The sequence below is a fragment of the Parasteatoda tepidariorum genome, chromosome 3, assembly GCF_982258835.1.
Source record: "Parasteatoda tepidariorum strain Cologne lab strain chromosome 3, Ptep-v5.0, whole genome shotgun sequence".
NCBI lineage: Eukaryota > Metazoa > Arthropoda > Arachnida > Araneae > Theridiidae > Parasteatoda > Parasteatoda tepidariorum.
Window position 1 is genome coordinate 120,392,645 of NC_141757.1, and position 14,151 is coordinate 120,406,795.

Consider the following 14,151-nt stretch of genomic DNA (forward strand, 5'->3'; position numbering starts at 1 on the left):
TATCGGGAAGTCTTTACACTAACTCGCGCAACTTACCTGAGAGAGAGGAAAAATGGGGTTTTGTTCGCATATTAACAACACATTTCATTTCAAGATTAGTAATATTTTCACATTTTCTCGCATGACATTCACGCTATTCGGTAAATATCATTTTAGTTCCCATTAAGTACAAAAGTGTGTAGTAATCGCTTAAAAAAATGTGTGAAATGATTAAAAAATTAAAATAATTAATAAGTAAATAATTTTTTCATCATCATAAATTGAACATAATTGAACCTTAAAAGAAATTTTTTTTAAAAAAAGCACTTAAAAATAACAGCTACCAAAAAAGCGCTAATGCTCACTTAAGAAATAAAAATTAAGTACTCGAAAAAAATGATAATGTGGACACAGCTTTTTAAGTTATGTATTTTGTCCTCCTCAAATAAACATATGTGTGTCAATATAATAAAACATTTTGGGATCTGTCCTTTTTTTAATTTAGACATAACCAACTGAATATCGTCTACAAACAAAAAATTATTGTAGCAATCGATGTGGGTGAACTTTTTATAAAAAAAATTTTTTTTAATGATTTATTTTACTTTTTAACGAAATTTTTAAGGAAACCAAGTTCAAACATAAACAATATTTTCTTAAAATTTCCAGGAATAAACATCTCAGAATTCACAATTCCTTAAAAGAACCTTAAATCTTAAAATTTAATATTTAGCCATGGCTTAGCATTTTTTTTTTTTTTTTTTAATTTAAGCCATTACAATACTTAATGATAGTTATTTTAAAGTAAGAAGCTTCGAATTTTAAAATACGGGTAATATAATTATAATTTTAATAAAATAATATTTTCAGTTCATGGATTTAAAGTATTAAATTTTTTTTCTTTTTTTTAATTTGAAGAATCTTTTTTTTCGAAAACTCTAATTAGACACCAAACCAATTGAAATTTTTATTAATTGTAAAAATTCGGTTTTTATTTTTCGATATATATTGCTACTTTATATGTAAATTTTTTTAAAAGTTCCGATACGGCTGGTACTCTTTTTATAAAGTTTTTATTTCACAAAAGACAAATATATCTACACTTATGTCTAAGGAGACGATATAATAAATCAAATGTAAACATAGCAATAATGCAACTATGAGTAGGATGCACAATAAATGTAAAATTCTCATTGAGTATTTAAAATAATATGTAGCTTTATAAATACGTGATATTTATTTTTTAAAACCTTATTTCATTACAAAAAAAATCATGCTTCCCTAAGTTTGAAATACAGCTTAAAATATACCTACTATAATTTAAAAGCCACGCGTCCCGAACTAAACAACAGAGGCGGGCAAAATTTTTTGATCTTGTAAATCAGTGAAATTCTAAAAAAATTTCTTTTTAACGCAACGACGGAGATTGCATGGTATATTATATTCTTCTCATTTAAATATTCAACGTAGAGCATAATATTTGTTGAAACATTAAGTCGATGATTGCGGTAGAATCGTGTGTCTGAAATCATCAACCTCAGCCATTTTTTCTTTCTTTTTTTCCCCCCCTTCTTTCCTTACCAAGCATGTAACTGCCATATTTTCTTCTGTTATTCTTCAAATTGCTACAGTCGCATGTAAGAGTTAGTTTATTTTACGTGTTTTTGAATTCTCATATTTGACACATTTATGGTGGCAATATCCTCGAAACACAATTGAAAGAACTCTTGGGCCTTACAGAGTGTAAACAATTACGAGAGTAATTGGAAAAATTATTTGTTCCATTGTATTAAGGTGCAATACTACCCATTATTAAGCAAAAATAATAAAGAATTCATCGTGATTTTATAGTTCTCAACAAAATTCGTATAAAAGATATCGTTTCGGTGAAAGATTTTATCCATCCAAACGGTTGGTATTCGGGAATATTCACTAAATACACGATGGTATCTGTGGTAAGTTTGATCAACATTTTATTGTTAGTCTAAAAAAAAATAACTTAATTTTTTAAAACATTGAATATATTTTTTACAGTTTTCCTTGAAATGTTACATAAACCATTCTTTATAATATAACAAATAATTTAAAAAACAACTGTTTTTTTTCTTCTTTATTCAGGACTATTATACTCAAATAACTAAGTGTGTACCATTGATTCTGCTCTTAAAAAATACGTTAGAATTGGCTTTCAGATTTTCCAGATATTGTTGACAAATGCTATACAACTGGAATTATTTTTATCCAAAAAAAAAAAAGCTTTTATTCATTCCTTTTTTTTTTCATTCATTTATTTTTTATTTATTTGTTTGTTTTGAATTTATTTTTAAACGGAGAAAAAAATAAATAAAAAAGTGTTTAGCTAACGATTCTAAAAGTGATGAAATTTAGGAAAACAGGCGAAGCTCACAATCGATGGTTAGATGATGTCAAAAAGTAGTGAAAAAGTGAGTTAATGATCGTGATGAATTGAGATAGCCGTGGCTGGCACTCTGTTATAGTGCTGGTAGAAGATGAATAGTTACGTAAATTTCGGTTGCTAATTTTAATCAGAGGCAGTAGGACGTAGGCATAATATTTTGTAAGATCCTTTACGTTTTCTCTTTTTGTTAAGGGGCCTCTAAGATAAAGTTTAAGAAAACGTTTAATCGTTTAATACATAAAAACGAATTGTACGATTTTTTGTAGTTAATAATTTTTCTAGCATTGGTATTATTCTTTTTGATTTTGATTTTCAAAATTTCGATTATCGCTGTTTTTTCATATATGTGTATTATGCAAAAATGTTTAACATAACTAGTTTCTATTATCAATATGTTAAAAACTGCTGCCTTTAGAAGCCATACTTATGGCTTAAGTTATTACATTCAATCTCTATATGATTGATATGTCATAAAATTCAAACTTTTAAAACCAAAAAATATTTTTAAAAAAATAATAATAAATAAATAAATTTATAGCTTTGGGGCGGGTCCGTGACAAACGTCCCGCTTGCCTCACCTTTACGATGACTCTAATCTATATTATATAAAACGCTAATACGTACGTATGTATGTATGTAAAACCGATGATATTTCTTTTCTCGCGCTGGCAACAGTTTTCATTTTTAATTGATTGGATTCGGCGCGCAAGAGCACGTAGTGAGCAACCAGATAACAATAACCAGAGTGAGCATTATCAGGTTGTTCAATTCAGATTCATGCACTAAAAACATGGCAATATTTAATTTAAACTCATTTAGGAATTAATTAATTAATTGAAGTGAGAATGCTTTAAAAGGCCGCTGTTGAATTGATATTTTTCTACTGGGAGCTACCTAAACGTCTAAAAAACGTTTAAGTGTTTGTATTGAATGCATTGAATTTTTTAATATTTCGCGTTTATTTATGCATTGAATTTTCACGCTTTAAAATGCAGAATGTTAGTGAAGCAATATTTGATAATTTATTTTGCTAATATGTTTCTTATTTAGCTAATGTTTTGATTTTTTCACCATGTACAATCTAAATAGCTAATATACTTTTTTAAAAGCCAATAAGAACATTGGTAGAATTCTTCTACATAAGTATAATACTATGTCTTTGATGATAAAATACTATGTCTTTGATGATAATATATTATGTCTTTGTGCTAGAACTTTGTGTTCATTGGCGAGCGAGCGCAGCGAGCCATGGTTCACGGCGTGAACCACATAGGATTGCGTAGCAATTCTCGGGGGTTGGCGAGCGTTAGCGAGCAGGGGGCGGAGCCTCCTAGTTGTAATATAATTCTTAATTAAAATTTTGATGTAGAGATTTATCGACAGACCAGCAGCAACAAAATGTAAACAGTTTAAAAAAATTAGTTTTTTTTAAAATTTAATTTATTCATCATTAGCAGTTCGCAATCGAGACTAGAGAAAAGAAAATTATGTATGCGCCTTCTGATTGTTGAGTGTATTAAAAGGCAAATATAAAATTCGAATTTCTGATTACCACGAGATCAGAAAACCAACCTCGATGCGATTTTTTACCCATGCACGTAAAATCTTGAACTAAAATCTTATGGTTTTAATATTTTGATAGCATACTTTAAAATTGCAGTTCACAGGCCTTGTTTGCAATGCATTTGTTCAGGGCACGTCTGTTGCGCATACCCCAATTGTTTTTTTTTTCATAATTATTATTCTATTTTTAATTTTAACTTAAATTATTCTGACAAGGCTGTTGAAAGGCGAACCAACTAATCACCGAAGGTGCGGCTATAGTTATATGTCGAGATGAGTAACTAATAATGTTTTGGGTGTAGAATTATTATGGAAACTAATGTGTTTAACTATACGTTACAGCAGAACCTAAAGCTTAGAAATTCTGTTGAAAACTCTACTGGTATTTGGGTTACGGATAAATCGTGGCATTCGTCGATTCAGAAGCCAATCAGTTACGACCGACAGACAGGCGTGACATCGGTATCCAATTAAATATGATTTAAGTCACATGGCTGCGCCTAAGCACTAATCTTCTTTTCAAATTGAAAGTTCCCAATTATCACTTATTTTTAAATCCATTAAAAAAATAAACACTTGATGTTATATTAGAAAATACACGAATAATAAGGATCCTAAATTCTTAGACAATTCACTGGGTGATCAAGAATTCAAAGTAACTCAATTAGTAAAATGTTAATTGTTTTAATTTTTATAAAAGATATTTATTGCAATCTCAAATAAGCATAAAATATATAAATACTAACTTAATCCATTTTGACCTAGCATGACATATAAGTCTCGTAAATTGCAAGAATTCTACGAGAATTTTTCTTATCTGAAACAGGACTGTTTTTATATCGTTTTTTATTCTTTTCAAAAATCAAGTACATAGTTGCTAATAGAAGAAAATATTCATTTAGTTAAAACAAATAACCATTTCTTTAAAAGGAGCTTTTTTGCGTTATGGCATAAAAAAATTCAGGTTTGAATGAGTTAAATAAATATATTATTTTAAAATTAAACACTCTTTGCAATTTAATTTCAATAGATTATATAATTAATAAGTATAATAGCTTAAAAGTCTACGTTTGCAACCTCTTAAAAAAGACTTAGAGACTTAGTAAATCTAGTAAGTCATACAAAAGACTTAGTAAATCTTACAAAAGACTTAGTAAATCTAAAAATATAACGTATTTTAAAAGCAAAATATTACTGCTCAACACAAATTTTCGATAAATATTTACCTAATAGCAATAGAACTTTCACCTTAATACTTGAGCACTTAAAAAAACCTAGAAAAGAGATCATTGATGTAAGTAATGAAAACAAATTTAAAAAATTTTTTTTTTTAATCTATGACGTTAGGGAATTCCAAAACTGTATACAGGGCCTGATTATTGCCTAGGCCCAATAGGCATGGGCCTTAGGGGTCACAAAAATTAGTAAATGGAAGGTGAGATAGCTTTGTGTTATTTTAAGTACTAAATAAAAAATAATTACATCTTACAATAAAAAAAAATATTTCAGTTAATCAGTGACTTTTAACAAAAATTACAGATGATTTCAATTGTTTGTGGTCACCAAACTATTTTTATTTTGACATAACATTGTTTTAGATTTTGATTTATAGATACGTAAACTTCATCTTAGAAAAATAATCTTCAATTGTCTGCTTTCAATATTTCTTAGAATGTTTAATCTTGCAGTTCAATAGATTCTTTTCTATTGTTGGGACTCAAAATATTATGTAAACTTCAGTAACTTAATTTCAAAATATTCTGTATGGGGCCAGGAGAATATGGGGGGGGGGGGCCTGAATTTGTCTTCATCGGTCCCTGACTGTATAATGTCCCTGCCTCAGTTGCTATAATCAGCACCTGCTGCAATAAAATATTAGTTTATAATGATTCCTAAACTTGTTGCATAAATGAGTTGTGAACCGAGAAGTGTGATAATTTTTTTTTTCTCTTTCTTTCCCGGAGCGCAGTTCGCTGGGAGTGGATGGAAGGAGATCGAAAGAAAAATTTAAATATTGCTTGCTGTTTTGTTTACCAGTCAATATGGAGGATAAATCTAGAAAAGAATTAAATTCTGCCCATCGACTCAAAGCCTCATATGATTCTACTGCTTATCCCGTAAACTAGCTTGGCGCGATTATCGCCGCTTTTACACCAAATGTTTATTGCCCATGAAGCTTATAGAGTAAAATATATAGCTCATATTTGGGAGGTGCGATTGTAACCTTTTCAGCAATTTCTTTGGGGGGAAAAAAGATTACAAGATCATGTACTTACTTTGTTTGAAACTGAAAGGGGAACTAACAGTAATATGTTTTCAACAATCAAGAAGTTAGAGACATGCTTCTCTAAGTTTTATTTTTAAAAATAATATTTTTAAAAAATAAAAATTCGTTTTTTAAAGGAAATTTAATAGGAATTTCTTGTTTTTAAAAACATAAGCATTCTTATTGAAGGAATTTTTATTTTTAATAACATTATTTATAAGTTTAAGAAAATTCTTATTTTAAAAAATCTAAATTGATTTTTTAAAACCATTATTTATTTTTATTATTGGTTGAAGGGAATTATTATTTTTTTAAATATTGCTTTTTTATTTAAAGAAGATCAAATTTTTATTATTATTTATAAAAAAATTCTTATTTTGTTGAATATTATTTATTTTCAAAAAACATTCTTTGTTTTAAAAATATTTAATTGTTTTTTAAAAACGTTATTTCTATTTAAAAACATTATTTTCTATATTTAAATTTTTCTTAAAAGAAATTCTTTATTTTGAAATATAATTTATTTTTTAAAACTATTACTTGTTTTGAGATTTTAATTACACGGTACATTTATAAGTAAAAATGTACCATGTAAAGAAAAATTTTATTTTTTAAGTCTTATTTTACTCTTCCTTTTAGCGATTTTTCTAGTAAATTTTATTTAAACATTTATTATAGATTACCTCTTCTAATATTAATTAATATTTTATATTAATATTTTTAAAATATTAATATATATATCTTAATATTTTTAAAAAACTATTATCTTTATTTATGTCGAAACATAGCTAAATTAAGTTAATAAATTAAAAAAAAAATTGTGGTTAAATATTAAACTTTTAATCAAATTAGACTTTGAGTTTTCTGTACATTCCCATGTACAGAAACTGTGCAGTGAATACCTCTTGATCAAAGGGTTATAGAAACATGGTTAAAATTGAAAATATTTTTCAAATTAAGTTAGTATCGTATATGATTGCGTGACTTGTTTTAGTAAGTTTTTAGAAAAGTAACCTTTTTAAACCTTGTTTTAATGCTTAAACCTAAAATTAGAAAAATGCTCTTTAATACAATAGTCTGTAAAAAAAGTTTTTTTTTTTTAAAAAAAAAAAACTGGTAACATTTGCCTCAAAAAAAGAATTAAAAAACTCTTTTACTACTTTCTCACAAAGAAATAGGAGAAAGAAGTCGTCTGCATAAAATCTTAGAAACCACAATAAAAACTTTCTCACTAACATGGTCGCAAACTTAACTGAACTGCAAACTAATGAAAATTACATTGAACTTCACTAAACTGAATATTTCAATCTTATGATAAGAGATGGCTCGGGAAAATAACGTTCGCCTTCAAATTAGATGAACAGGTTTCAAATCCCAGGGTTGATACGGATTCCGGTTTGCACCAACCACTGTGCGATAATATCCTCAGCAGAATAAATATCCTAAGCGGTAGACGGATCAATGGTTAGTGTCCCCTTGCCGTCAGGCTAACCGTGATATGTTTTCTTGGTTTTCTTCTCCATGTAACACAAATACGGGTTAGTTTCATCACAAAGTCCTCGATGAGGACACATTTCTCCCAACATTTGGTTCAGGAGTTCCCTTGTCTTCTGGATTGGGTTCAAAATAACAAGGATACGGAGTTGAAGTGGGACTAAACATATGAAAAGTTTAAAATTGAAATACCTAAGAATGAAAGATTTTTTAATGCAAGCGCCTCTTAAATGGATTGCATTATCAAATTTATTCTTATTTCGTTGAAATTATCCAAAGCTATTTGCATTGAAAAATATATAAATGAAATGAATTGATAGAAATAAAATGGTTAAAATTAATATTTAATTATTTTTACAAAGTTTATCTCGAAGTTGATAGTTGACAGTTAGCAATATTTCTTAAATTTGAAAGAAATAATGAAAATTTTACTTCGATTTACTTTTTTTTTTTTTGTTGAAATATTTAAATAAAATTTTCACTTAATAATATGAAGCATAATTATGAAAATTGCTCAAGGAAAATAAGAAAAAATTAAAACACTGAAATCTCAATTAAGTAATAATACTATTTTATAATTTTTGTAAAGTGTACTTTACAGATACTTTGAAGTATGAAAATATTGAAGTTATTTCAGTTAAAATTCAAGTTCGGTTAAAATAAATATTAGTTAAAAAAAAATATCGAACAATTTTATATCATATTCTAAATTTTTAATCTTGTTTTATAATCACTTAATCCTTTTTTCTTAACTATAAAAGAAGGGATTTTTAGTAATGAATAAATATAAATATTATTTCTTCATTTTGATAAGTTTTTTTTTTATAATTAATCCCATAATTAGTCAATTTTGACATCTAAAAAATGCTATTTATTAATATACTCTTAAAAAAACTATTTAAAAAACTGTTCAAAAAAATTAAAAATCTATCTACATATTTATTTCGTCAATCTTCCTTTTTCTTAAACTAAGAAAATTGTACTACTCATGAAGTGAAATTATGAAAGTTGCACCTACTAATTTTATTAAGAAATTACGAAGTTTATTAAAAATTCATTAACATATTACAACATATCTTGATTCTCACAATCAAAATATAAGTCAGTGAATAAGAATTAATCTAAAATAATACGGCATAAAGTAAAAGTAATATTTGACCCATACACATCATGCGCTTTTATCATGCACTTTTAAATATACAAGTGTTTTGCAAAAATTCTGAAATCTTAAAAATTCCAACTCACAAAATTGTGTTTCCCAATTGAAATTCGAAATAAAATATTCATAGATCAAAAAATCATGACAAGCAGGCAAGTCTTTATTAATATATAATATTAATATATAGTATAAATAAGGATGTATAATAAGTATTTGGATAATGAATTAGAGCTGATAAAAATGAAGTTAAGATTAAGGTGTGAGTAAGAATTAGCCTCTAGCCATATCAGCCTCTTTAAAAAAAAATGCTGTTTTTTTTACATGTTTTTGTCTTAGTCTGCAATACAAGTTTGATTGCTAATATTTACATAGAATTCAATCAATTTGATTTAAATCTAGCAATTATATTTCCTTTAAGTTCAAATTTTCTAATAAAATAATTTAAAAATTTTACCACTGAAACCCTTGTTAAAAATTATAATATTGAAGAAATCTTAACTATTCAAAAAAAAAAAAAAAAAAAAAAAAGAGAGAGAGAGAGAGAAAGAAAATAATAATAATTTAATAATTGCATAAATTTGTTTTAAATTGTTTTAATATTTGGTTAAATATTTAAAATAATTCTCATATGACTGTAAAAAAGGAAGAACTTAGTCTGTAATACAGGGTTGATACTAATATATAGAATTCGATCAATATACCACTGAACCCTTTGCTAAAAATTATAATATGACTACAGGGTGTCCCAAAAGGTCGTTTACAAACTTAACATGCTGGTCTGTCATATCATGATGAACAAGATTTGCATAGGAACTTGTGTCCGAAAATTAAAACTGCGACCGCTAGAGGGCGATAATTGCACGAAAACGGGAGAGAGGGAAAAACAATCATTTCAGGCGTGGACGTTGAAGGAGAAGGATGAATGAGTTTAGTAACGCAGAAATGGCCGACATGCATTACGTATACGGCGCCGCTGATGGAAATGGACGAGCCGCGGCACGGACGTACCTTGAGCGCTTCCCAAACTGACGTCAGCCAAGTCATGTTTTGTTTGGACGATTGCACCGCAGATTATGTGAAACAGGTGCTTTTGTACACGTAGCCACATCGGTCGAGAACGTGCTACACGCACACCTGTCGTAGAGGAAACCGTGCTACAGGAGTATGCCATCAACCCGCAAAGAAGTCTCCGAGAAGGCGAACGCTAGAGTAGCTCGTTCCACCATGACACTGCGAAACGTGCATTGTGGCAAATGGAAGGAATTTTGAGCATTTGCTGTGATGTAATGATGTTTTATAATAAAAATCATATTAACACCGCTATCGATATCATTTTTTTCTCCTCATCCAAACCTGCACTTATCGCCCTCTAGCGGTCTCAGTTCTAATTTTCGGACACAAGTTCCTATGTAAATCTTGTTCATCATGATATGACAGACCAGCATGTTAAGTTTGTAAACGACCTTTTGGGACACCCTGTATATGATCTTGACTATTCAAAAAAATTTTCAATAACTATTTAAATTCTTTTAAATAATTTTAATATTTGCTTAAATATTTAAAATAATTCACATATCTCTGTAAAATATATCAAAAAAGCGAAGTTAACTATCTACTAAGTAACTGATGTAAAAATAATTTTAATTGACTGAATGCTTCAAATGATTTCAATCAATGACAATCAAATTAAAAATAAAGAATTAAATAAATTTCTCCAAATTTGAAATGAATATTAATTCAAACCTTCATTAAAAAAAAGTTTATATGCTATGTTTTAGTTACAGAAAATAACATTCTTTGGGGAAAACTGACCAAGTTTTGATGTCCTAAAAAATGTTGTGCCATAATTTTTTATGAAAATGAAGTTTTCTTATGATTTCTAGAAATTTCCTTTTAAAAATAAGATTCCTTAGTTTTAGAATTTTTTGAGTACGATGTTACTCTTAAAAGCTATTAAAAGACAATAAATTTTCCAAATTATTAATATCGAGTTGCTCAAATATATATTAAATTTAATGCAATAAGTATTAAGCCATTCATGAAAAAGTATGATGGAATTTCATTTTAAGACTAAACCCATTGGGTGCTGCTATGTCGATTGAGAATATTTCTTTTTCTTCTCAATTTCTTAGAATTATTGCATTTAATAATGAACATGTAAAGCAGAAAAAAAGATTTTGTGGGAAACAAATTGCTTTACTTTTATAGATAATTCAACACTTCCAACCAAAGCTCCCATTTCGGGACGGACAAACTGGGAGTCATTATCAAGTGCTTGTAATAAATTTTTTGAATTAGCTGGTATTAAGGAAAGCTTATTACCAAGCATTTTCTGCAATTAATGTTTTTAGCATTGTGTTAAAAAAAGCGATGGAAAAAAACCCCACTATTTTCATACTTTACTTATTTTTATTATAAAAATCGAATACAAATAATTGAACTTAAGGGGTTGTATCTAATATGAGGTTTTTACCCCCTCTTGATGTTGGCAAGAAATATATTGTCATAATATATTTAGCCCAGAAAAATAAACAGCTTTAGAGGATAAGTTTGCGATTATGTGAGAAAGAAAGATCTTTTTTTTAGATTAATCTGTAATCTGCTGAGAACTCGTACGTTTGTGGAATGAGTATTTAAAAACATCGATTTCTACTTATGATATCGATATTACTAGCTAGGAGTGCGATTTCCCATTATTTCGCAGTTTCGATTTCTCGAGCACGCGCAGTGACTCTTTCAGAAGAAAAGGGGTATATTTTTACATTATGTGCTGCCAAGTTGCGATTCCCCACATTGGCGAAATTTGTATCTAGTCTTTGGCATGACAATGACTACAAACATACACTAACCCCTTTGCCATACCCAGCCACACCCTTTCAGCGATTGGAAGGGAGGTGTCAAACACGATGCGAGGATGAATACTACATGTAACCTTCTTTACATTTTAGAGTTTAATATTTTTTTATAAAACTGTATAATATCAGGAATTTTTTATTGAACTGTTATTAAGAAACATTTCTTCTTTTCCAGTTGATTCGTCGGATTGCAATTATAATCTCTTTCGTTCACCTCATCCAAGCTCAAAGACCAAACGAGGCCTTTAATTCTTATGGAGGACAGCCACAAAATATTCAGACCGGCCCAAGAAATCAACCTCCGCCCCAATTCAATGGTCAGCAAAGATGGACACCTCCTAACCAGCAACCCTATAACAATGGGTTCCAAAGAGCATCACCTGGAACATTAGGTGCTGAATCAAACAGACCCTATAGTGAACAATTTCAACAAGGCCCACCAAGAACCAATAATAATCTAATAAACCGTCCATATAATGAACCTCCGAGACCTATAGAAACAACTGGTAATGGATATAACCGACCTCCTGTCACTTATGGCGGATACCAAAGAGGACCGCAATTATCTCCAGGAAGTAACCAAAATAGGCAGGCCATAAATGGCCCGCAAAGACCGCTCATAGCAATTGATAATAATAGACCAAACAGTCAACCTCAAAGAGTGGCTAATAATTATGGACAAAATGTTTTTAACCAACAAAGACCATCTTTTGCAACCGATAACTTAAGAAACAGACCAATATACTACCGTCAGAGGGGACCTGCGAGAACAGTGCGTAATGAATCCAATGCGCCAATTTACATTCGAAGAGCCCAAAGCCCACCACCTACCAACAATGAATTAAACCGACCCATTTACAATGTTGGAGGACCGATTAGAGTTCTTGATAATGACTCTAACAGACCTATAAATTTAAATGGATTTCAACCAAATGTACCAATATCTGATGCTGGACTAAATAAACAAACCAATTTAGTGGACATTAATAAAGAAGAACAGACTGAAACTAATAACGACCCTGATACGAATGAAGGCGTTGTAAACAATGCGCCAAGGGAAACACCACCTGATCAACTAAAATCAGTTTCTGAGGAACCAAAATCTTCAAGCAACTCAAAACCTTCATCTATTGAGATTAATAAAGAATCCAGCAACAGCAATGGATCTACATTATCGTTAATAGAAAAAAGTGACAAAACCAAAGATCCAGAAAATTCCACGTTGCAAAAGCAAAAACCCATGACTAAATTAGAAGTAACTACACCAAGTAATGTTCAGAATTTGTCATCCTTGAATACTGAAACTGAAAAATCTGACTCCACAGAGGAAACTTCGTCTGAACAGGAGTGAATGACTATTACCCCTCCCCTTGTCTTTTTAGCAAAATTTTCTGAACATTGAGATAACCTAGGTTTGAAGACCATAGCACGCAAACGAACTTCGTTTTTTAAATTTTAGACATTTTGTCTTAAATAAAATTTACTAATACGTACAGGATATTCCGTAATTACTAACCTTAGCCCGTATTTTTACAATCCTTGACAAAAATGAAATCAAAGAAGTAAGCAAACATTGAAGGCAACTAGTTAATTAAGTAAAAAAAAAAAATCTTATCTATATTTAACGAATAATAGCTAAGAAAGGCAGAATGAAAAACATCAAAATCTATTTGATAGCCTGATTGAACTGTATGGAATTTCCAAGAGTTCAGTCTCGCTTTCCGCATTCGTTAGAAATTCGATAGCATTTTTGTTTTTTCCCAGCTGAAATATTAACTGTTGACTTCTAATATGCATAATTTTATGAATTTAATTTTGACAATTATTCTAAATATATGTAAAAAAAAAGGGCGGGGATTACGGAACAATTTGTATAATATGTGGACTTTAATTTCAAAGCAAATTTTGAGGAAAATTCTTTATAACTTCATCAGATAAATGAAAAGAATGTTATTTATATTGTCCTAACTGTAGCAAATATTATATGATGAAGTGCATTACAAAATATTTTTACAATAAGTGTATTTTCAAGCAAAAATTTGAATCACAGGAAACACTGCATTTTATAACCACATTTTCACCCATATAACTTATTTATTTCATACTCTTCTTCATTCATTTAGAAATATAAAAAAAAACTGCTTTTAAGAAGAATATTGTTCATTATTACGATATATATGTTTTTAATTGTTAATAAATCAATACCGAATGTTTCATTGCTTTGTTTTGTTCTGAGTTGTTGACATCATTGTTTTGCACTGTAAAAAATGTTTTAATAACCAAATATGAAAAGTTTTTATTATTATTACTAAAAAAAAGAGTTATACTTGACCAACACATTCAAAATCTTCCGTCAAGGCAGAAAATTTTGGTTGATGCAATTTTTTGCCTTACTGGATTTATTTAAAACTAATTT

The 14,151-nt window shown here is 29.0% G+C and overlaps 1 protein-coding gene across 1 annotated transcript; it reads left to right on the plus strand.

Annotated features, from left to right (window-relative positions):
- Positions 1-1,590: 1,590 nt before the first annotated feature.
- LOC107441826 (uncharacterized) lies at positions 1,591-13,951 on the plus strand. Its single transcript, XM_016055208.4, has 2 exons — positions 1,591-1,934; positions 11,911-13,951. The coding sequence occupies exons 1-2, from the start codon at positions 1,923-1,925 to the stop codon at positions 13,084-13,086; spliced, it is 1,188 nt and encodes a 395-aa protein (XP_015910694.3). The 5' UTR covers positions 1,591-1,922; the 3' UTR covers positions 13,087-13,951.
- Positions 13,952-14,151: the final 200 nt, after the last annotated feature.